This window comes from Myotis nattereri (assembly GCF_964212035.1).
Source record: "Myotis nattereri genome assembly, chromosome: 15".
Classification (NCBI taxonomy): domain Eukaryota; kingdom Metazoa; phylum Chordata; class Mammalia; order Chiroptera; family Vespertilionidae; genus Myotis; species Myotis nattereri.
The window spans coordinates 13,779,478-13,801,952 of NC_138090.1; the positions used below are offsets into that span (position 1 = coordinate 13,779,478).

A 22,475-nucleotide genomic window follows, 5' to 3' on the forward strand; every position below is an offset into this window, starting at 1 on the left:
TGAGCTCCTGGGGAGGCAGGTAGGTGAGCAGGTCATCGCAGCACAATTTGGATTATGCACTGATGGTGGTCAGTAGGGTGAGATCCTGCCCTCTGATGTGGGGAAGGTAGAGGGCTCCAGGAATATGAAGCTCAAGTTGAGTCAGTCTTGAAGAGTGATCAGGTGTTGACCTGGCAGGTGTGGGGTATTCACAGCAGAGGAGATCAGCATGCACAAAGACATGAAGGTGAATTAGTGTGGTGACTCCCAGATCCAGCAAGTAGTTTGGATTATGGGTAGTGTGGGAGGTGGGGTTAGAGATGTGGCTAGATTGCTGGCAGGGCTAGACCGAGAAGAGCTGCCACTCTCTGGAAGGGTTTTCAGCAGGGGGTTGATTTATGCAGGCAGCCATGTAGAAAGCAGTTGGGGAGCAAGACCAGAGGCAGATAGGTGGTTAGAGTCATCCAGGCGCTGGGCTGGCCTCAGGTAAGGCCATAGAAATGGGCCTGAAGAGGTAGACTCGGGGAGGAAGAAGGTGGTCAAGGCTTGGTGATTACTTAGATGGGGAGGCATTGAGGATGATGCCAGGGTTTAGGGCTTGGGTACCTGGATTTAATGGTGGTGCTCCCTGTCTACTGGGAGAGTGGGAGGACCAGGCCCGGGAAGGTGAGAAAAGGGTGAAGTTGGATTTGTCCATTTTAGACAGAAAGAGTGTGATTTGCCTGAGGGTCAGCCAGGAAGAAAGGACCAAAAGGCCTTTGGTAAATGGTTTTTGGTAAATGAAGATGGAGTGGTTGAGGTTAGTTACTCTTTCATGTGAAGGGAGAAAGAAGGTGGTTCAGACCAGGTCTCTGGGGAGCCTTCTGTGAGGGTGGGCAGGGGGCACAAGAATCCAGCTAAAGCAGTGTTTCTCATCCGGAGCCATGTCTGGAGACATTTTTAGTGTCACAATGGGGGTGATGGGGTGGTGGTGCTATTATCTTGTGGGTGAGGCCAGGAATATTGCTAAACATTCTACAGTGCCCTTGGGAGAGAAAAAAACGATCCTGCAACAAAGGATCTTCTGGCCTAAGAGGTCACTAAGAGCTGAGGTAGAGAATCCCTGTGCTTGGCATTTCCGTGTGGTAGCTGCTGTGAGTGTCCTATTCTCAGCTGGGCCCCTAGTGCCTGGTGTGTAGAGGGTGGCGATGAATGAGGTAGGAGGAAAACTGGGCGAGGAGAGTGGTCGGCAGTGCCCGGTGAGGCCAGGAGATCGGGTTACTTGAGGGTGGACACTTGTCCATTGGTTGTGTGATAGGAAGGTTCTGGTATCTGGGCAAGAGCTGCACCGAGGGAAGCTCTGAGCCCAGGGCCAGAATTAGTGCAGGGAGAATTGGACTCTTTCTTCCAAGTCTGTGTGGGAGTTCATCAGCATGATGACAATTACGGTTTATTTTTGAAGTATTGAAGAGTGTCAGATAGCTAGGAACTTATCTGATGACATAAATCATTTTAGACAAAACGTGTAATCCTTTTTCAAATCTACTTTCTTTTTTTTTCTCTCCCCAGGGCATTGTGCTGAAAATAGTTGGCTATGCTGGGAAGGTGTTAGATGTTACTAAACTAGCCTAATATGAAGGAATAACTCTCTGTTGTTCAGTTGGAATTACTGTGGGTCAGTGTGCCTGGTTTATTTATTTTATTTTTTTCTTTTTAACACAAACTTAGGAAGATTGTGAGGCAGTGCCTCACAGAGCAACCGTCTATGCGCAACTGGTGGAGTCCAGAAGGATGTGGTCATGGAACAAGCTCTTTCCTATCCGAGTTCAGACCAGCCTTGGAGAGCAGGTCATTGTCCCCCCCTCGGAACTGGAGAGGTGCCCTGGTGCGCCCTCCGTCTATGACATTCAGCTGAACCAGGTCTCCCCCACGGACTTCACTGCTCTCAGCGATGTGCTGCCTATGTTCAGGTACCAAGGGGCAACCTGGGTGGATGGCGCTTTGAGACATTTGGTGGAATGGGGGTCTTTGAAGTTCTTATTGAGTGGAAGGGAACCCAGCTGATGTCACCTGCCTCTGCAGCAGGAGTCCATTGCAAACAAGTCTCATTGCTGTTGAGGTCACCATAAAAGCTTAGAAATGGAGTGTGTGAGCTTAAAATATGTTTAAGTTCCTGAATATTCTTCCACAGTGTGGACTTCAGCAAGCAAGTCAGTAGCTCAGCAGCCTGCTATGGCAGGCAGTTTGAACCTCTGGCGTCTGGCCAAGCTCAAGTGGTTCTCTCCTGGTGGGACATTGAAATGGACCCTGAGGGGAAGATCAAGTGCACCATGGCCCCCTTCTGGGCACACACAGACCCACAGGAGCTCCAGGTAAGAGTAGGAGCTGAGCATGTTTTCATGTAAATCGGGAAATGTGTCCACTTTTTGTTAAGGGAAAATAGCATGTTGATCCTTAGATTCACCAGAATTTAGAGCCAGAAGGGACTGTGTCAGAGTCAGTGTCAAAGAAGATTTGTTGTTTTAAAGAAAGGCTATTGCCCTGCCGGTGTGGCTCAGTGGTTGAGCGTTGACCTGTGAACCAGGAGTTCACGATTCGATTTCCGGTCAAGGCACATGCCCAGGTTGCGGGCTCAATCCCCAGTGTAGGGTGTGCAGGAAATTTTATATATATGTACATGTACATGTACATGTACATATACATATACATATACATATACATATACATATACATATACATATACATACATACATATGATAGATCTCTCAGGCCAAGTTCATGGTCAGCACCAGTGGACACAGTGAACTGTAGGGAAGTTACTATGCTGGCTCTCCCATCAGATCAACTTGAAGTACAGAACTGCAGCTTGTCTACAGACTCATTTTCTTGGTCTCAAAATCTACCTTTCCCAGGTCAGTTGAAAGTGGGTGGAATTCATGAACTACAGAAAAGGTAATACAGAGTACTCTTTAACATGTGAAAAGTTGGTCAGCTTCACTTATAAAAGCAATGAAGATTTAAACTGCAGTGAGATACCATTTTTTACCTGTTAGTGAATAAAATGCAAAAAGTGGGGCAGCGCACTGTGGGGGAGCTGTGGGGAAGGGCAGGAAGTGGTTGTCGGGCATCCCCGGCACTCAGTGAGGCCCAGTTCCTCACAATGGGAAGTGATGCCACTTCTAGACAGTTAGGCCCTGGATAGATTTGCATATGAGTAGAGTGATGTGTTACAGCCCTGATTTAAAAGACTGGAACACCCCAGAGGGCACCAGTGGAGGACTGGCTAATCCATTATCCTCCATTCAGTGAATGAGGCAGCTCTCTGTGCACTGATGTGGAACAGTCTCCAGGATATAGCGTTCAGTGAAGCAAAAGTAGAGGTGCAGAGCAGTATGTGGTATGCCAACATTGGTGTTACTAACAGTGAGGATATATGTGGAAGAGTGGATGTGTGGTATGTGTGTGTAAAGGTATCTTTGGAAGAGTTTATAGAAATCACTAAAAATGGTTCCTTCTGGGAAGAGAGCTGAAGATGAGGGGTGGAAAGGAAACTTTTTTTTCACTCCATGACCCTTGTATATCTTTTGAATTTTCTCATGTGCATGTGTTCTCAACCCCTCTACGTACACACTCAGGGAAAAGTGGGGAAGGTGCTTCAGAGCTGAGGAATCAGAGCTTCCCTGTCTCCTGGGAGGTGCTGAGTATCTTCCTCTATGTCCCTCCTCTGTTACTACTTGCCGGACACTGGCTTTGTTTTGATTGGTTCTAGGCATACCCAGGTGACTTAGGGAAGGCCTAGCAGCCCCCTCTTGCTCCTTGATTTACTGCTTAGGCCGAAAGGTTATGACTGCTGTGGGATTGTGGTCAGTTCCCTTGGCCTTGTGAGCTTTCCTCTCCAAACTGTCTTCCAGTCCCCTGGCCCAGGTAGGCAGGCATGTATCCAGGCAGTGGGTGTGAACTTCCCTCTTCTATAGCCTGTCCTCTGCTGGCTGAGTGTGTGTGAGTGTGTGTGTGTGTGATTTCCACAGAGTTGAGATTCGCACTAGACTTTGTTCCTCCCTAGGAGTGTGATGTTGCAAAATTACATGGATCCTCATGCTGGAACCACATATGTCCAAACCAAGACTCAGGTTGGCCCAGTGCTGGGAGCAGGGTCTCCTGTCTAGGCAGCAGTGGTGGGTGCTCATCCCCAAGTCTCCTGACTGTGCGGCTTGTCCTTTCTCTACCAGCAGGGACTTTGGGACTGTTAGGAATTCGAGGAGCTGCTAATGAATCTCCCTCCTGACTTCACTAAACTGTTCTTGATCTGAAATCTGCTCAGCCTGTCTCACCTGAGACAGTGGGTGTCAGCAGCTCTTTAGCATTAGGACCTGGAAGGCTGGTGTGTGGGAAGGGCACAGTGACAGGGAAGCACCAAGGGAGCACCGAGGGGTTAGGGAAAGGCTTCTTTTGGCTTAGGATCCATTTGCATAGTAGGGAAAGAACAATAGCTTTTAGTGAACCTATTTTTTTCTCCTGTTATTGTTTATTTTTTTCAGAATGTATCTGGTTAGATTTTCATTTGTTAGCTTTTCTGTACAAATAGACATCTTAGCTACGGGGAATGCCATTCACCTGCTTTTTAGAGTAGGTAGGGTCTGATGTGGTCCTGGTATGGAGTGTGCAGGCAGTCTCATCAGAGTTGAGTCAAGCACCCACTGTTTAGGACAGTTATTTCTTTTTTTTAAAAAGAGGCTTAAAGATTATAAGAATAATTTTGTTCTATATCAACCTCATTATATAGAACAAAAATGAATTCAGTCACTCGTAGGCCTCCCATCCAAAAGAACTCCCTTTCTTTGCACCCTTTCTAATGCATGGGTATTTGTCAGACTACTTTTTGTATTTTTCTGCTGCACCATAGTCTTTTTTTTCATCATTTTAAATATCTGCGAGTTTCTGTCTAAGGAATTATTATCCATTTCTGAACTGTTGCACATTTGGTTTGATCCCAGTTTTTGTGACTATAAATAATTCTGTAACATGCATTTTTACATAACGATAGCTTTTTTCTTTTCTTACTTTCTTTTTTATTTTTAAAGAATAGTTTATTGATTTTTAGAGAGAGAGAGGAAGGGAGAGGGGGAGAGAGAGAGAAACTTCAGTTTAAGAGCCGAACATCAATTGGCTGCCTCCTTCACACTTCCTACTGGGGATTGAGCCTGCAGCCCAGGATGTGCCCTGACCAGGAATCGAACTGGCAACCTTTAGGTACACAGGATGACATTCAACCAACTGAGCCACACAGGCCAGGGAAGTTCTTTATTTTTTTTCCCATTTAAAAAAAATTTATTAAACTGGTCCAGTCTCTTAGAAAGTTTTCATTCAGCCTGTTCCTATAAAGATTCTAAGAGGTTTTGAGTCTTCTCTTTTCCTTGTTTTGTTGTTTGTTTTTTTAGAATAGAATCCTGGATGTGGGGTTTATAGTATCAAAAAGCATCGACAAAGCTTATTAAAAGGTTGACTCTGAATCATTGTAAATTGTTTCACAATTTAGAGTTTTCCACATCTTTAAAAGCTATTTAATTCAAAATAATAAAATAAAACCTTCCTGTACTATTTCCCCAACTTTTTATTTTGAAAAATTTGAAGTCCACAGAATAAGTGAACATGAGCGCTAAGGTGGCCTTTACTTAAATTTACAATTGTTAACATTTGCCACATTTGCTTTCCTTTTGTCTCCCTTCCTCCCTGCCTTCCTCCTCCAGGCCCCCTCCCCCACAAGAGGGTCAGGAGTCTCCTCCCCTGAGTCCTTCTTCTTGAAGACAGCTGCCCTAGACCACATTTTATCTACCTAAAGCCGGTAGTGTTCCAGCAAGCTTTCCAGCCATTAGCCTTTCTGCCTTGAGAATTTTCTTCTTTATCTCTTTGGCCACAATAGCTATCTGTTGTCCACACTGTGGCCTCCCTGCAAACTGATTTGTGGCTTGGGCTTTTACTCCTGGATTAGAAGCGTTGCTCTTGTTGCGGCTAGTGACTGCTGATTCTTCGTTTCCTATTTCAGTGGCGGGACCACTGGATGCAGTGTGTGTACTTCCTGCCACAAGAGGAGCCTGTGGTCCAGGGTTCAGCCCTCTGCCTGGTAGCCCACCACGACGACTACTGTGTGTGGTACAGCCTTCAGAGGACCAGGTATACCCCGAGCCTCAAGGGGTGGGCACTGGGCCTGTGACACTACGCATTTATGTAAATTCCCCTTTTATAGACTTTATGTGTCTATAATTGGGAATTATAGAGGCATGAGTGGGCACATTTATATCTTAACAGAATAAAATAAGAGCAAAAGTCTGTGACTGGATGTGTCAGCACCTACTGCATGTACTCAGAAGAGGTTGCCCTCATTGTGGGGCCCATACCTGGTACTGATATGTATGATAATCTTGAATTAGAGGGCCCTCCAAGCTCTAATGCCTTTTTTTTTTTTTCTTTCTTTTTTTTTTAAAATATATTTTATTGATTTTTTACAGAGAGGAAGGGAGAGAGATAGAGAGTTAGAAACATCGATGAGAGAGAAACATCGATCAGCTGCCTCCTGCACATCTCCTACTGGGGATGTGCCCGCAACCCAGGTACATGCCCTTGACCGGAATCGAACCCGGAACCTTTCAGTCCGCAGGCCAACGCTCTATCCACTGAGCCAAACCGGTTTCGGCTCTAATGCCTCTTTGAGAGCCAGAGCCTAGCACGAATCTAGGAAAGGACTGTGGGTGTGTCCTCTGAGGCCCATCCTGATTTCTCTGGGGCAGGTCCCTGTGCCATGTTTTCATGCTCGCTGGTGTCTAGCAGGTCAAACTCACCACTCTGTGTCTGTTCATTTATTGGCCTAGCCCCCAAAAGAATGGGAGAATCCACCCAGCACGGCCTGTGTGTGACTGCCAGGCTCACCTGCTCTGGAACCGACCTCGGTTTGGAGAAATCAATGATCAGCACAGAACTGATCAATATGCCCAGGCCCTGAGGACGGTATGTGTCTAGCCTCTTGGGTGCTTGTGGGCAAGGAGATTGTCCCGTGGGTCCCAGCTCATTTGTTGCTTTTCCTTTCTGTGCTCCCTGGTCTGTCTGAGTGACTTCAGCCAGCTCCTTCGTGGGGCGGGGGGAGTGGGGGGAGTTGGGGGGAGGGGTGGTTTGCTCTGGTGAACCTGGGCCTGTTATGGGACTTCCTGGGGGCTTGTTCTCTGTTCACCCGTGAGAGCCTCCAGCTGACAGCTTCCCGTTGGCCCCTGCCTTTGTCCCCCTGGAACTTTGCCTTTGTGATTACCCACCAGCAATTCCTGTGGGTGATCCCAGTGGACCCAGCCACCCATTTTTCCTTTCATCTGCTGCCTCCTTTCTGAAATTTTCTAAAAAGTAAATCTGGCCATGTAACTTTCCTCCCTGAAAGCCTTTGCTCCCTGCTGCCTATAGCAGGGGCCTCTCACCTGGGGACCACACACAGGATTTGGAGTATGCAGAAGCATGTGTGTACATGCATGCATTTGGTGTAGCGAGGAACCTAACCATCCTAAGTTTCTCTTAGATCTGTGCCCCATAGAGGAATCCCTGTCTTTGGGGAGTCACTTAGCAGGCCCACAGCTGTCTGTGCTGTGACAGAGGCCTGTCATCGTGGCCTGGAAGGTGGCCAGTGGAAAATGGGGCAGGCCTTCAGGTGGGCCTTCTAGGACAGCTTCCCGATCTCAGGGTCTGGGTCGGGAGAGGTGAGTGAGGTGGATGTGTTGGAGGATGGGGACTGGCTGCCACGTGGTGTAGGAACACAAAAGATCCAGCTGGGCAGTGGGATCTGTCCGTTTGTCAACAAGAATTTCTTGACAGACTGTAAGAAAACTTGTGCTGAAGTTGCTCTTCTCTGGCAGGTGCTGAAGCCAGACAGTGTTTGCCTGTGTGTCAGCGATGGCAGTCTGCTCTCCATGCTGGCGCATTACCTTGGGGCAGAGCAGGTACTGGACATGTGCTGTTCTCTGAGCTTCCTGAATGCAGCTCTTGAGTTAGGGTGCCGTGTGGTCTGGGTACACAGTTCTGTAACTAAAGCCCTTTGCAGGTGAAGCTACCATCTATGTAGCATGCTTGGTTCAGAGTTATGGGTTTACTGCCTCCATGTGTCGGCAGGAGTCAGGCTACAACATTGACCTATACCTGCAGCTCCGCTGTTGGCTGCCACCTTGCTCTAGGGTCAGTGCGGAGCATGGGTGCTGTCCAGCGGGTAATGAGCACAGGTGGAGGTGGTTAGATGGTGCCTTCTGCCTGGGAATGATTTCGCCCCATTTTCATCTTTAATTTTGTTCTCTGTTAAGTGAATCTCCTACACTAATAGCATGTTATTCTCTCTAGGTACTTACAATAGAGAGTTCGGCAGCTTCTCATAGACTGATGAAAAAGGTAAGTGATAATTGTTGTTACTGAAATAATGAGGGGACCTGCGGTGCCTGCCTTCCCAAGTCTGGCACTTACTGCTTCGAAGTAGTGTGGGCACCAAGGGCACAGGGAGAAGCAGCAGCAGCCTGCTTGCTCCGGTCTGGCCTGGAAGTCTTCTAGGGCTGTCATCGATTAGAAACAGATGCATAGACTTCATTTTGTTTTCTGGCTAAAGAAGTGTAAGCTTTTCTCCTCACTTGAAACTAAAAAATTAAATTCTTCCTATGATTTGTTTCTGGGACACCAGTGCCCAGGGAGTCATTGCTCACAGGCTGGCCTGTCTGGTTGGTTCCATGATGGTTTTCTCCTCCTGGCCAGTGACTGGTTTTTGCTTTCCTCTCTGAAGGAGAACCCACTTCCACCAGAACTGCAGGCCTATTGCTAAGTCCTGTAGATGTACTTGAGAGAGAAATTTCTTTTTCTGTTGCATTTTGTTAGTGATCTCATCCCTGGTGTATAGGATGCCCTGGAGGAGAGAATTTCCACAAAGCAGATAAAAGTGGTGCTCTGGAACTACTTGGCCAGCAAGCTGCAGACAGAAAAAGCAACGTTGAGATGTTTTTTTCTGGACAAAAATAATACTTGTGTTGTTTTATCTCTAAGATCTTCAAGGCTAACCACTTGGAAGATAAAATTAATGTAATAGAGAAACGGCCTGAATTATTAACATCTGCAGACTTGGAGGGTAAAAAGGTGAGTAATGAGAGTTCACAGTAAGGGCACAGCGCTCGATGGCCTGAGCTCTCCCCTCTCTTCTCCAGCCTCATGGAGGGTCCCTGTGGAACTCACCAGCTAGGAAGTGGCCACTGTGGAGGGTGTGAGGAGGGGTGGCAGAGATGCCCGCTGAGCAGATACTTGCACTGCTCTGAACTCTGGCTCATCTCTGCTCCTTGAAGCGAGGGCAGCCAGCTCTGCTGGGAACAACAGCAGCTCACTGAGTCCTCCTCCCTGTTCCCTTCGCAGCGCCCTGTGCGCTTCACCTTCCTGTTCACCTCCCGCCGCAGTCAGCCCGGCTTCGTCCCCAGCGGGTGCCTCCCACCTCTTAGTAACTAACCAGTCTCCTGCATGATTCCTCTCACCAGGCCCCTGGACCCTACGACCCAGGGCCCTCTCTCTCCTTAACACACTTCTTTGTAAGTTTTTAAGAGACTGCCTCTTCTAGGTTTTCTTCTTATTTTTCCAGTTCATTCCTCTCAGTCCTTTGTGGGCCTCTCACTCTCTCTTCATTGATCCTTCCCTGGAAGTTCTTGGCGCTCTCTCCTCATCTGTCCTCTCTGTGACTCCTCTCCAGTGATAACAGCCTTTTCTACATGGGAATCTGTGAGGGACAAATGTGTTTCCAAGTGTCAACTGGGTGTCTTTCCTCACATGTCCCACAGGCCCTTAAAGCTGGAACCTGTCGTCTTTCTTGCCAACTTTTTGCACAGATTTTTTGGGATATAATTGACATACCATCAACTCAACCCATGTCAAGAGTACAATTTAATGATTTTTTTAAAATATATTTTATTGATTTTTTACAGAGAGGGAGGGAGAGGGATTGAGTCAGAAACATCGATGAGAGAGAAACATCGATGAGCTGCCTCCTGCACGCCCCTGAATGGGGATGTGCCCGCAACCAAGGTACATGCCCCTGACCAGAATCGAACCTGAGACCCTTCAGTCCGACGCTCTATCCACTAAGCCAAACCGGTCAGGGCTGATTTTTTTTTTTTTTTTTTAGTAAATTTATAGAGTTGAACAATTATCACACAACCTAGTTTTACAACCTTTTCTTCACCCAGCCCCCAGCCCCAGGCAACCACTGATCTGGTTTTTGTCTATAAACTCGTCTTTTCTGGGCATTTCATATAAGTGGAATAATACAATATGTGATCTTCTCTGTTGGGCTTCTTTCACTGGGCATGTCTTTGAGGTTCATCCATGTTGTAGAATGTGTCAGCATTTTGTTCTCTTTTTTGCTGTTAATCCTTACCTGAGGATATTTTTTTGCTTTGATTTTTAGAGAGAGTGGAAGGGAGGAACAGAGGGGAAAAGAGAGAGAGGGAGAGAGAAAGAGCGAGGGAAAGAGAGAGAGACATCGATGTGAGAGATACACATCAATTGGTTTGCCTTCTGCATTTGCCCTGACCAGGGCTGGGGATGGAACCCGCAACCCAGGTACATGCCCTTAACTGGGGATTGAACCCACCACCCCTTGGTGTGCGGGCTGAGGCTCTAATGACGGAGCCATACTGGCCAGGGCAGTATTTTGTTTTTAATTTCTGATTGGTACCCCATTGTATGACTATGCCATAGTTTGTGCATCCATTCCCTTGTTAGGGGTATTTGTATTGTTTCCAGGTTTTGGCTGTTTCAGCGCTGCTGTGAACACTGGTGCCTAAGTCTTTGTGAGGATACGTGTTTTCAGTCTCTTAGGTAGCTGGCTGCCTGGGCTTGGAATTGGTGGGTCATAAGGTATTTTTGTTTTAACTTTTTAAGAAACTGCCAAACTTGTCCAAAGTGGCTGTACCATTTTACATCCCCAGTCATGTATGAGGGTCCCAGTTACTCTGTATCTTTACCAACACTTGTTGTCTATTGTTTGTATTATGGTCATTTAATGGCTGTGCAGTGATGTCTCATGGTTTTGATAAGTGTTTGCCAAATGCCTAATGATGTTGAACACCTTTTTATGTGCTCATTTACTCTATATTTAGTTAAATATCTACTCAGATCTTTTATCCATTTCCCCCTTATGCCTTTTTTTTAAAGAACAATTTATGATCCATTTAAAACACACACTTAAGTGATTTACTATATTCATAAGGTTGTGCAACATTCACCCCAATCAACTTTAGAGCATTTTTATCCCCCAAAAGGAGACCCCTTGCCCATTAACAGTCACTCCCCATTTGCCACCAATCCTCCCAGCCCTAGGCAACCACTAATGTACTTTTTGTCTGTATCAGTGGCCATTTCTGGACATTTCATGTAAATGGAGTCATGCCATACGTGATCCCTTTGTGATTGCCTATTTCAAGATTCATACACATTGTAGCATAAACCCGTACTTCGTTTCTTTTTACTGCTGGGTAGTAGTCCATTGTATGGAATGGGGAATACCACATTTTGTTTTTCTGTTTTTCAGTTGATGGACATTTGGGTTGTTTCTACTTTTTTGGCTATTATGAATGCTGCTATGAACATTCATATACAAGTTGCTCTTTTTCCCCCTCATTGATGAGGATTAAAAAGGCATTTAAATTCTGTAAGCCATTGGCATGGTGCACTGGCTGGATTCCAGGCCACTGGGGTGGTGAATAGAAGTGGTGAGCAGGGCATTCTTGCCTTGTTCCCGATGCTGGGGGTGGGGAGCACTCAGGACCAACACTTCTCTGTCTTCAGTGTCTTCCTTCTGCTTCTCCGTCACCTCAGCCAGAAACCCCGACATCGTGGACTGGTGCCCTGTCTCATCAGCACCTGCCACGTCTTGGTCTCCCTTTTGCACACTCCCCACTCCTTAGAGTACTCACCCAAGTCCCCTTCTGTCCCCGCCCCATCTGCAGGTGGTATCCTCATAGGCTTCGTGGATGTCAGAGGGCTCTTTCTAAAACACATCCCTTCTCTGATTAAAGCTTTTAGTGGCCCCCTCTTGCCTCCTTGGCACAGTCCAGTCCCCTTAACCTGTCATCAGTTGCCTTTGGGTGACCTGACTCCTCTCCCCCTCTCTGCCTCTCTGGCCTAACCCTTTACCACCCTGCCCTGTGTGCTCATCGGGCGAGCTCCTAAGAAGGCCTCCTCTCCCACCGTATGTGCCTCTGTCCGTCCACTGTCTGGATTCTCCTCTCCTTTGCTTTTCGGACTCCTACTCATGTGTTTCATGTCTGCTTCATTTACTCAGCACATGTGTACTGACCATCTGCTGTGGGCCAGGAACTTTGCTCAGTGCTGGGGTTACTGTGCTGCCAGTGTCCCCATTTCCATGGTGCTCAGAGTCTCCTGAGAGAGATGGAAAACACTGAAAATAAATTGTCCAGATAAGCTTTGAGTGGAGATGTCCAGGGCCATCCTGGGGGCCCTTCCTGATGCTCTTACCTCTGAGGTCCTCCACATGCCCCTTCCATGCCTCTGTCATAGCCTGTCGCTCTCCGCGAGGACAGTCCCAGCTTCACCAGCTCCCTCTTCCATTCAGCACTCCTGAGGGTGGGGCTTATTTCTGTTTTTCATCTCTGTATCCTCACAGGCAGGTGCGGACCTGGCACACTTCTTTGTTGACTGAGTGAGTGAGCGAGCAAATGAATGGCCTGTTGCTTCCATGTACCCGTGAAACTTGTGACCTGTTTCTTTTCAGAAGAGTCCTTCTGATGTCTTGGTTCTGCTTCTCGCTCTGATCTCCAGGTCTCTCTCCTGCTGGGTGAGCCATTCTTTACCACCAGCCTGTTGCCATGGCACAATCTGTACTTCTGGTATGTGCGGACTGCCCTGGACCAGCACTTGGGGCCTGGCGCTGTGGTGATGCCCCAGGCTGCCTCGCTGCACGCTGTGGTCGTGGAGTTCAGGGTAGGCCACCCAGAGGTTTTTGCAGACGGGACGGGGGTACCTTGCTTTCTTGCAAAGACTTGGGTGTAGATGGTGGTCCTCAGGTCTGTGTGATTTGGCCTCTGCTTTTCTGTTTCAGCACCTGCAGGGCTGAATAAAAGACGCCTGTCTTTTTTAAAATGCGGTAATTTGACATTTGAAATGGAATGGGCTGTGTGTTGTCATTGTACAATATGGCTTATCAGAATAATTAAAATACATAAATTAAGAGTTTCAGAAGACGTGCTGTGCAGCTTGCTCTGCTCTCATTAAGAGTCCAGGCTGCACTTGTTAAAAGCCTTTTGAGACGGGAGAGTCACCTTTATGTGAGGAAAAATTGAAAAGCTTCATTTTAATTTTCTCATCAAAGCAGAGCCACAGTCACACAGTCATTTTGGGAAAGGCATTTTTATTAAAAGGATTTTAAAATGCTTTTAACGCGAAATGTCGAGTGAACCTCATTTGATATTTCTTTGATAAGAATGGCTTTGTCCATTGGTAGCTGAGTGACCCCATCACTTACTTTCTGGGTATTTCTTCTGTTATTTTTTTACCTGATGAGATTTCCACATGAATTCTGGTGTTCATGGCCAAAGAAGGAATGTGGAGAGCGATGCTCGTCTCCAGGCAAAAATCCGGGAGAAGGACACAAAGGTGACTGGTCTGAGGGCTTCTGGTCTCCTCCCTCCTGCTGTTCTCGCGCTATTTATTGGTACAGAGCCTTATAGATTTTTTCCTGAAGAAAATGGTGTTCAGGATGGACAGAGAGCAAGAAACCCTAGCCCAGTAGCTCTGGCCAGTTGTCTCCTTGTTGGAGAGGACTTGGGGTCATGTCACAGAATTGTCCTCAATTTTGGGGGCTCTCCTCTAGGCCCCCAACCTTGGGTGTGTCTCCTAGGCATGTGAAAACAGCACGATGTGCCTAAGGTTTGGGCTGGGGACACCCCAGCTTGACCTCACTGACCCTCTTTATCTTGTTGCCACACTTCCCTGTGGCCCCTGTGGGTGCGGGCATCGGGGTTCCCTGGCGGGTGGGTGTCAGTGAAGACTGTGCCTTCCTCGTAGGACCTGTGGCGGATCCGGAGCCCCTGTGGCGACTGTGAAGGCTTTGATGTGCACATCATGGATGACATGATTAAGGTAGATGGGGCTGCAGCTCCCACCCACAGTGTTGTCCCACCCACTCCACATCACCACAGGCCTCTGACAGGTCAGGCTTCCGTGGAGAGACATGGGTTGGGCAGTGTGAGCAGCAGCTCTTCTGTTGGGCCGAGCGTATTTATTCTGCTTGGCTCGTCATGAGCATTAGTCTGAGAGCCATTGTGTCTCAGGGTCTAGTACCAGGCCATTCTTGGCCCTGTACTGTAACCCCTGAATCAGAATCGGTTGCCTCCCATACATGCCCTGCCCAGGGATTGAACCCACAATCTAGGTATGTGTCCTGATTGGGAATTGAAGCAAAACCTTTTGTTGTAGGGATAATGCTCTAACCGCCCAGGGCTCTGTTCACATTTTTCTACAATGATTGTGGATTGTTCACATAAATATATTTTTTGAAGTAAATAAATCTACCAGATATTTTCAGTTTGCCTGCCCCTCCACAGTTAACCACTGACTGTTCCATGCTTCTAGAAATATTCTTTGTGCTGTGTCACTGCACACTCTAGCCACCTCTGATCACTTCTTAGGCTCCTTCTTGGCCTCTCCCATCCTTTCCATCCCCTAAGCTGTCATGCGTTCTAGGTCTCCCTCAGGCCCCTTTCCTTACCAGTCCCCTGCCCCCTCTCTGTTGCGGGATAATGTTTGCATCTGTCCTGAGCTCAGACCAAATACCTAAGAGCAGTGTACCCTCCACTGAGATGTCCTCAGGCACTCTGACCTTGATGCTTCCAAATTCACATGCTCTTTCCCCATCCCAGCCTGGCTTCTTCCAGGGCTCCCATCCTCGGCCTGCCACCACCTCATACCCAGGTACCAAGCACTGGGCTCAGGGCCTGGGCATCCTCCCAGGCAAGTCCTCGCCTTCACTTGTGCTTGGTCATCAGGTTCCATAACCATCAGGTCATCAGTGAGCCCCAAATCCAGTTTTCTTTCCTTTCTGCTGCTCTGGTCTGGGCCACTTCCTCTTGTCTGTGACCGTGTAGCCTCCTGCCTCCCCCACTCGACCATTCCCCACTTGGAGCTCAAATACACCTGTAGATCCTGAGTCTGGCCCTGTCTACCCCCTGTGGGAAAACCTGCGAGGCCCCCTGTCCCCTCCCCCTGCAGAGTCACCCCTTCAGAGTCACTGACCCCTGCTGCTAGGCCTGCTCTTTCCTCAGTTTTGTCCACTCTCCTTGCAGCCAACTCCCGTGTGACCTTAGGAGGCAGCTCCGAGGTCACCCCTCCAGGCAGCTCTCTTGCCCAGCCCTGTCTCTGCAGAAGGTCAGCGCTCCTTGGCACCATGGTTGCTTGTCTTTGCGTTGTCTAGACTGGGATCCTCATGTGGGGGTGATCTGTCAGCTGTAGTGCTTAGTAAGGGCCACCTAACGGGCCAGTGTCCAAGCACCAGGTGTTGTTGTCAGTGTAGACATTTGGTCCTCAAAGTAGCTTGTGAGATAAGCAGTGTCATCCCATTTTAAAAAGGGAGAAAGTGAGGCTTAGAGAGGTGAAGTGACTTGCTGGGGAGACAGCTCATGAATGGCCAGGGAACAGAGAAGCCATGGTCTGTGAGGACCACTGCCCCATGAGACTGTGGCATTTACCCTGAGGGACTGGACCAGCCGTGGGCAAACTACAGCCCGCGGGCCGGATCTGGCCCGTTTGAAATGAATAAAACTAAAAAAAAAAAAAAAAAGACGGTACCGTTTTATGTAATGATGCTTACTTTGAATTTATATTAGTTCACACAAACACTCCATCCATGCTTTTGTTCCGGCCCTCCGGTCCAATTTAAGAACCCATTGTGGCCCTCGAGTCAAAAAGTTTGCCCACCCCTGGACTGGACCATGGAGGCGAGGGGCCACTGGCATGGACCCTGGAGGTGGAGACATGAGCCCCATGCCTCCTGGGCATCCTGGTCCTGTCTCTGCAGAGCCTCAAATCTCCTTCCCTTCTCAGCATGCCTTGGACTTTAGGGAGAGCAAGGAGGCAGAGCCCCACCCGCTGTGGGAGTACCCCTGCCGCAGCCTCTCCGAGCCGCAGCAGATCCTGACCTTTGATTTTCGGCAGCCAGTCCCCCCGCAGTCTGTCCGTGCTGAGGGCTCCATTGAGCTGAGGAGGTGAGTGTTGGCTCCCGAGGGGAGTGTTGGGGAAGGAAATACAGGGGCGGGGGTGGGGGGTGGGCGTGGGGAGTGCCTGCTTTCTGTCTAGCAGTTGCTGCCCATGTGGCTAACCACTTGATGGCCTTCCTGTCTCAGCCTTGCCCGTGGTCTAAAGTGGCCCTGAGTGTGGTCCCCACAGCCTCTGGGTGGGAGGTGGTGCCCAAGTGGGGTTTGCTTTTCCCTCTGCATCCCAGGCTCCCTTTGAGCTCACAGCATGTTGGATCACAGCTGCAGAGAAATGTGGATTTGGTTGCTATGGTTACCCATTGGACCATTTTTCTCCTGGGAACTAAAGCAGGTTAGGAATTGGCGAGGGCACTCACTGTGAGGCATGGTCAGGCCCACCCAGCTCCAGCTCCCTTCATGGGAGGAGCTGCTGCTCCCAGAGGAAGAGCCCCCTGGGTGGAGCCCTGAGCCCAGGGCCCTTTGGGGCCTCTGACGAGGGGAGGCAGGCAGAGACCATCGGCCTGCCATCCAGGGTATCAGGGAGGGTTCTTCCAGCATGCGGTGCCAGGGCTGTGCTCTGAGCCTCTGGACCAAGCCTTTCTGTGACCGCAGGCTAAGGAGGCTGGTCCTGTGGCTGACCTGCCCGGCCCCAGGCTTACCCAATACGTGGCCAGGCTGTGAGGAGTGAGGGGGCTTTGGGTTGTGGCTCCTCTTGTTCAGCATTTTACTGAGTGGTTTTTAGTCAGGAGGAGTGTCAAGAGCCTCCTGACTGGGCAGGTGGAAGTGGGGAAGAAGCAGAGGTTTCTGGAAAGCAGAGGGGAGCCATGGCCATGCTCACCATCTCTTGTGGTGCTGTTTCTGTTTGACCAAACATCCCCCTCCCCCAGGCCTGGGAGGAGCCACGGGGCTGTCCTGTGGATGGAATACCACCTGACCCCGGACAGCACCATCAGCACTGGCCTGCTGAAGCCTGCAGAGGACAAGGTAGTGCTGTGCACACGGGCCCAGAGTGGCTGACCCTGAGAGCCAGTCCTGTTGGGGGGGCTGCACCACCACTGTGCTCTGGGTGTTCCTGGGACACGGTCAGCCACATGGGACCCTGGTCTGAGCAGCAGCTTCCCACTGCGAGCTTTTAGCAGGGGAGGCTGGCCGGAGAGGGCTTAGCTGCTGGCCGCCCTCACCACCTTCTGCTTCTCCTGCTGCAGGGATTCTGTTGCTGGAACCCACACTGCAAACAGGCCGTGTACTTCTTCAGCACCATGCTGGACCCCAGAGCACCCCTGGGAGGCCCGCAGACCGTCAGCTACACTGTGGAGTTCCAACCCCTCACTGGAGATGTCACCATGGATTTCACACTCTCTGATAGCCTGAGTGATGGGCGCTGACCCTCACTTAAGAAATAAAGTGGCCCGAGAGGCTCTGGGCTCTGAATGGTGTGGCTTTCTGGGAAGGAAGTTGAAGGTGCTTCTCCTTTCAGGCCCCCGCTCAGTTTCTGGGTATGGAGACCTCGTCCCTTTTTCATTTTCACACTGCTGGCTCCTCGCTCCAGGCGTGGCAGGCAGCATGGGCTGCTGGCTGAATTTGAAGCCGAGAAGGGGGCAGGGATCCCACTCTGGGGTGGTTCCGATGTGCTCAGAAAGCTCTAAGGCTTCAGAACCACTTTTCTGGGCCTCGTTCTTAGGCGGCTGGGCTGCCCGTGGTGGTCGCCAGCCTGGCCTGTGCGCTGGGACTTCTGCCTGGCTCTGGCTAGGAGGGGCATCCAGGGGCCGAGATGCTGACTCATGGCTGGGCTGAGGACTGGGTTCTGGCCCTGTCACTCGATGGGTGATGTCACCAGGCCACATTCCTAAGCATTTGGCTTAAGTGTGCAGCGCCAGCAGGTGACCAAAACCTGACCATGGACACCAGGCTGCTGTTCGGAAGACAGGGAGGAGGCTGTTCCAAAGCAGTTCCTGAGATGCAGATCCAGGAAACCAGCCCCCAGGAGAGGGAGCCAAGAGGTACAACCCTTTCCGTGTGCGCCCCCTCTTTCCTGTGCCTCCCACCACCTCAGAAGTCCGGGGCAGATGAGTCCACTGCTTCTCCCCCTGACCCTCAGAATGCCCTTTTGCTGTTTACCACCTGCCCTGGGGTTGGAGTCCGAGCAGGGCCCGGCCCCAGCTTGTCGCTCAAATAAGTGGAGAACACCAGCCTTGAGCCTCACAGTTTTATTTTCTCCTTGTGATCCATCTTTCCTTTCAGCACCAGTAAAGGAGAAAAACACCTCTCTTTTCAAAATATTTTATCAGGTGAAAGATTGCTTTTCTTCTAGGGAAGAATCGTCTGGATATATATTTGATAATGTTTTTACCAAAACCTTAGGTGTGCTTACCATATAAAACCCCTAATGTCCCATGAGGATACAATACAGAAAAAAATACAGAAATTAAAAAAGTCTTTTTTTCTTTTTAAAACAGTATTTCTAAATCTCAGCAAGTAATACAATAGTTAAAAAGCATCAAGATTAATATTCATACTTAAAACTTAAGGTGGTTTGGACAAATGAAAATGACCATTTCCTTCCCAAGCTGACCCTGCCTCCTGGCTTCTCTGGAGGAGGCCGGGCCCGGGGCAGGTGCAGGAACTTGGTTGGGGATTTGGGGAACCCCTCTGTCTGCCCCTCCCAGGCCAAACACACAGAATATGAGATCCTGGCAATGTTTCTTTTCTTTCCTTTTTAAAAATTAAAATGGAAAAGTCTGGCTTGTGCACGGCCCCGGGAGTCCACAGGCTTCAAGAAACATGTGGTTGGGTGATGGCGGCCTCGGTACTGAGGCCACATCAGGGAGTTGCTGGGGCAGCTGGGAGGTGATACACCAGGGCCGGCTGCAGAGGCGACCTGGTTAGGACAGGAAGTGACTGAGGCACAGGGAGGTATGACTTGCCTAAGGCCGTCCTGTGAGGAGAGAGAAGCATGTGCCCCTGCACAGTGGCCCCCATCCAGCTGCGCTGGAAGGGAGGCAGCCCCTCTGAGGGCTGGGCGCCATGAGGTTTCTCTGCTTCAGGAGCCCTAGCCTGTCTCCCCTGCGCTCCTGGGCACACAGCCAAGCTGCAGCCTGGGGTCCTTGGCTCAGGCCTCACCACCTAGGCATTGTGCCTGCCCAATAGGGCCCTGCCTGTCAGTGTGAGTAGATTCCTGGCTGCTCCTGCGAGTGAGGGGCCCTCTGACCCCACAAAGCCTGGCTAAGACTCGGAAAGCCAGGCCCTTGGAGGAGGGGCACAGCAGAGCTCAGGTGGGACTGTTCTCAGTGGTGAGTAGCCCCTCATGGCTCTGGACTCCAGGGGCAGGGCTGGGAAGTATTGAAGCCCTCAGCTCTGCCACTGCCCTGGCCAGGTGGGTTCTGACAAGCCAGTGCCACGGTGGGTATAGCTTGTCCTCTCCCAGCACAGGACCTGACCTCTGGATGGCTGCTTGGACCCCTCTTGGTCCCTCTTGCAGCTCAGTGGGTGACAAGGCACAGTGTCAGCGCACCGACACCAGAGGGTCCTGGGCAAAGCTGGCTTCAAGCTAGGTGGGCACAGGTCAGGGCACTGGGAGGAGGGGAGATAAGTGGGGGTTGGCAAGAACAGTCCCCTGAGCTGGGGGAACTTCACACCTGGAAATGGACACAGCCTTCTCTGTGTGACTGTAGGGAGCATCCCCAGGTGTTTATAAAGGCAGGTGGGCGGAGGCAGTGCTGCCATGGGGTGATGCGCTGCAGGCCTCACCTATAGGCTTTGCCACGCCTAGTGCCTGGGTGCCTGGGGCTGGCCCTGGGCACCTAGTGGCAGAGTGGGCATCTATGTGCCTGGATGCCAACCAGTACCACTCCTTGCCCTGTGCAAGCAATGTCCCCTGACCTTGCCACCTGCAGCCTGCCCACTGGTGAGGGGGGGACAGGTCACCCTCTGCACTTTGGCCCCAGGGTCACTTTTGAGGGTGGGTCTGGGGGACAGAGTTGCAGCCCTACCCAGAGGCAGGCAGACAGTTCCTGAGCTCCTCCAGCATATGGATGGGGCAGTCCACAGGGAAGGATTGGTCCCAAACCAGAAGGGTATCTGGAGGAGAGGGGATCAGGCAGAAAGAGGAGGTGTTGGTTTTGGCAGAAGAGAAGCTACACATTTATCATTTTCAAAACCAGCAGCGCCCTTTCCACTGTATCCGGGAGCTCCTCTCTCCTCAACTTCCTGTTTCCACTTAGAGTGGGTCCCAGGCCAGGAGGGGTGCCTGTCTCAGGAAGAGCAGCGTTCTCCCTTGCAGCTTGCAGACCCTCTAAAGTGAAGGGTTGTTTCTGGTGTTGACTCTTTCTGTTTTTCTTTTTAAAATGTAATCGCCCTTGAATGCAAGACCCTGGGAAGAGCCCGGGCTTGTGGTGACTGGACACAGCCCTCACGGTCCCTGCTCATGAGCCGACCCAGCTGCAGGCTGCGCGCTGGCGGCCCTGTGCCCAGGAATGCTTCTTTGGCTGGTTCTGATTGTGTTTGGAGTTTGGCCTTGGGTGAGGCCTGAGCAAGGGGTCTGTGTGACTATGGTGTGGCACATGGCATGCGGGCAGCGTGCATGCGAGGGTGCAGGCATGCGAGACAACATGACAGCAGACAGAAATAATGAACCCTGGACGAAGCTTGAGAAAAGATACAAAGAGTACAGAAACCCGGTTCTCATACTAACCCACGGGTTACAAACTAGGTTGTGCTGTAGATTTGTAGAAAAATCACGTTTTGAAAGAATGGCACTGGTTGGGTAGCTAGGGCTCCTCGGGCTGACCTGACTCCTGTTCGCAGCTAGTGCCCAGATGTGCAGGGCAGTGCTGGTTGCAGCTCCCCCGGGGATGACCTCGGCTCCCCCAGCCCCTGCCCTCTCCCTGGCACTGCTGCTGGAGGGGACATGGCCAGAAAGGGGCTTTGGCTCAAAGGACTAGCAGAGGCCAGGCTGCTGTGATGACTTGGCTGGTCTACGCCTCCTCATCCCCCGTAGACACCATTAACCGCATGGCCACCGGGAGGTGGTCGGTCAGGCCGGACAGCTGGGTGATGAAACTGAATTCTTCCACCTCCTGGGGTTGGGGGAAGAGAAGCATCCTGATTAGACCCAAAGGACACCATGCAGAGGCAAGGGTGGGGCCTGGGCTGGGGCCGGTGGGTCTTCCTAAGGGCAGAGGGGTGGGAGGATCCCGAGGCCCCCACAGGTCTCTTGGACTGGCAGGCCTCACTTTCAGAGGAGAGCTCAGTGCTGTTGAGGGGTACAGGGCTCAGGGTCCCCTATCTATGGGCATGGCCTGGCTGCCCAACCCCAGACTCACAGCCTTCCAGTCCGGGCACAGTCCCTCCTCTGCATACAGCATGTAGTCGATGCGCCTGCCGTTGCCCTTCAGCACATCCTTGCGTCCCTTCTGGCCTGCCCCCGAGTTCTTGCTGGTGGGGAAGGCGAGGTACTCCCGGCGCCCCTCCTCACTCTCCAAGACCCTGCTCATGCAAACAGGAGGCAAGCTGAGCCCCTGCCCCCGCCCCAGGCCCCAAGTCCTGAGTGTGGAGCCAGGTTCTCATCCCGAGAGAAGCAGGTCAGACCACACCCCTGTGTTTAACAGCTGTCTTCCTTGTGGTCCCCAAAAAGGAGGGAGGGAAACTGAGTCTGAGGCTGCACGTTCCTGACTCAAACTATCCTGGAACGCTCCATGTCTTCCTCGGGCTGGCCAGCACTCGCTTTCTCTCTCTCAGCTGGGAGTTTGGCTGTGGCTACAGCTTGGACCCTGTGCAGCCCAGAGACTGTGCCTGAGTCGGGGACAGAACTGCCTGTCCCCTCTTCAGAATAGGATTCTGCTCTGAGCCAGTAGGGTCCCATTTGGGGGAACTTGGTCTTTACAGTGAACCTCAGGGACCCTTCTCGGGAAGACCCCAGAACCCCATGACTTATTTCAGGTCCAGGGGGTGGTGGGGAGCTAGGAGAGCACCCAGGCCCCATCCCAGGACTGGACTCTAGTGTCAGTCTGTCCCTGAGCAGCTGTGCCAAACCTCAGAGCTTCCATTTCCTCTGATACAAGAATGATGGCTGTGGGCTCCAGAACCAGGGGACCAGGAGTGCCAAGAAAGTAATAACGGGATGTGACTATCATCCTGTTCCTCAGAGGAAGGAAAACCACATCGGTGCTTAAGTGCTAGCCAAGGTTCTACAGGGAGACCAGGGTGCTCGGGTGGGGTGTTAACACCCTGAATTCCGGGTCTCCTGACTCCCTGTCTGCCGTC

The 22,475-nt window shown here is 50.7% G+C and overlaps 2 protein-coding genes across 4 annotated transcripts in view; one reads left to right on the forward strand and one right to left on the reverse strand.

Annotated features, from left to right (window-relative positions):
* PRMT7 (protein arginine methyltransferase 7) overlaps positions 1–17,645 on the forward strand; it is a 37,816-nt gene extending 20,171 nt beyond the window's left edge. For 2 of the 3 annotated variants that reach the window (XM_081107637.1, XM_081107636.1), the window contains exons 7-18: positions 1,687–1,928; positions 2,150–2,330; positions 6,002–6,129; positions 6,825–6,960; positions 7,848–7,931; positions 8,323–8,370; positions 9,010–9,099; positions 12,787–12,948; positions 14,032–14,106; positions 16,066–16,226; positions 17,102–17,198; positions 17,420–17,645. In XM_081107637.1, the coding sequence (XP_080963763.1) occupies positions 1,687–1,928; positions 2,150–2,330; positions 6,002–6,129; positions 6,825–6,960; positions 7,848–7,931; positions 8,323–8,370; positions 9,010–9,099; positions 12,787–12,948; positions 14,032–14,106; positions 16,066–16,226; positions 17,102–17,198; positions 17,420–17,599 (1,584 nt within the window). In that variant the 3' untranslated portion in view covers positions 17,600–17,645. The remainder of the gene's footprint in view (positions 1–1,686; positions 1,929–2,149; positions 2,331–6,001; positions 6,130–6,824; positions 6,961–7,847; positions 7,932–8,322; positions 8,371–9,009; positions 9,100–12,786; positions 12,949–14,031; positions 14,107–16,065; positions 16,227–17,101; positions 17,199–17,419) is intronic. The other variant, XM_081107638.1, reaches the window with a different exon arrangement.
* A 761-nt stretch (positions 17,646–18,406) lies between these two features.
* The window catches only part of SMPD3 (sphingomyelin phosphodiesterase 3), a 77,736-nt gene continuing 73,667 nt past the window's right edge, over positions 18,407–22,475 (reverse strand). Inside the window, exons 8-9 of the mRNA XM_081107639.1 lie at positions 21,536–21,698; positions 18,407–21,289 (exon numbers count right to left, since the gene is read on the reverse strand). Coding sequence (XP_080963765.1) covers positions 21,188–21,289; positions 21,536–21,698 — 265 coding nt within the window. The 3' untranslated portion in view covers positions 18,407–21,187. The remainder of the gene's footprint in view (positions 21,290–21,535; positions 21,699–22,475) is intronic.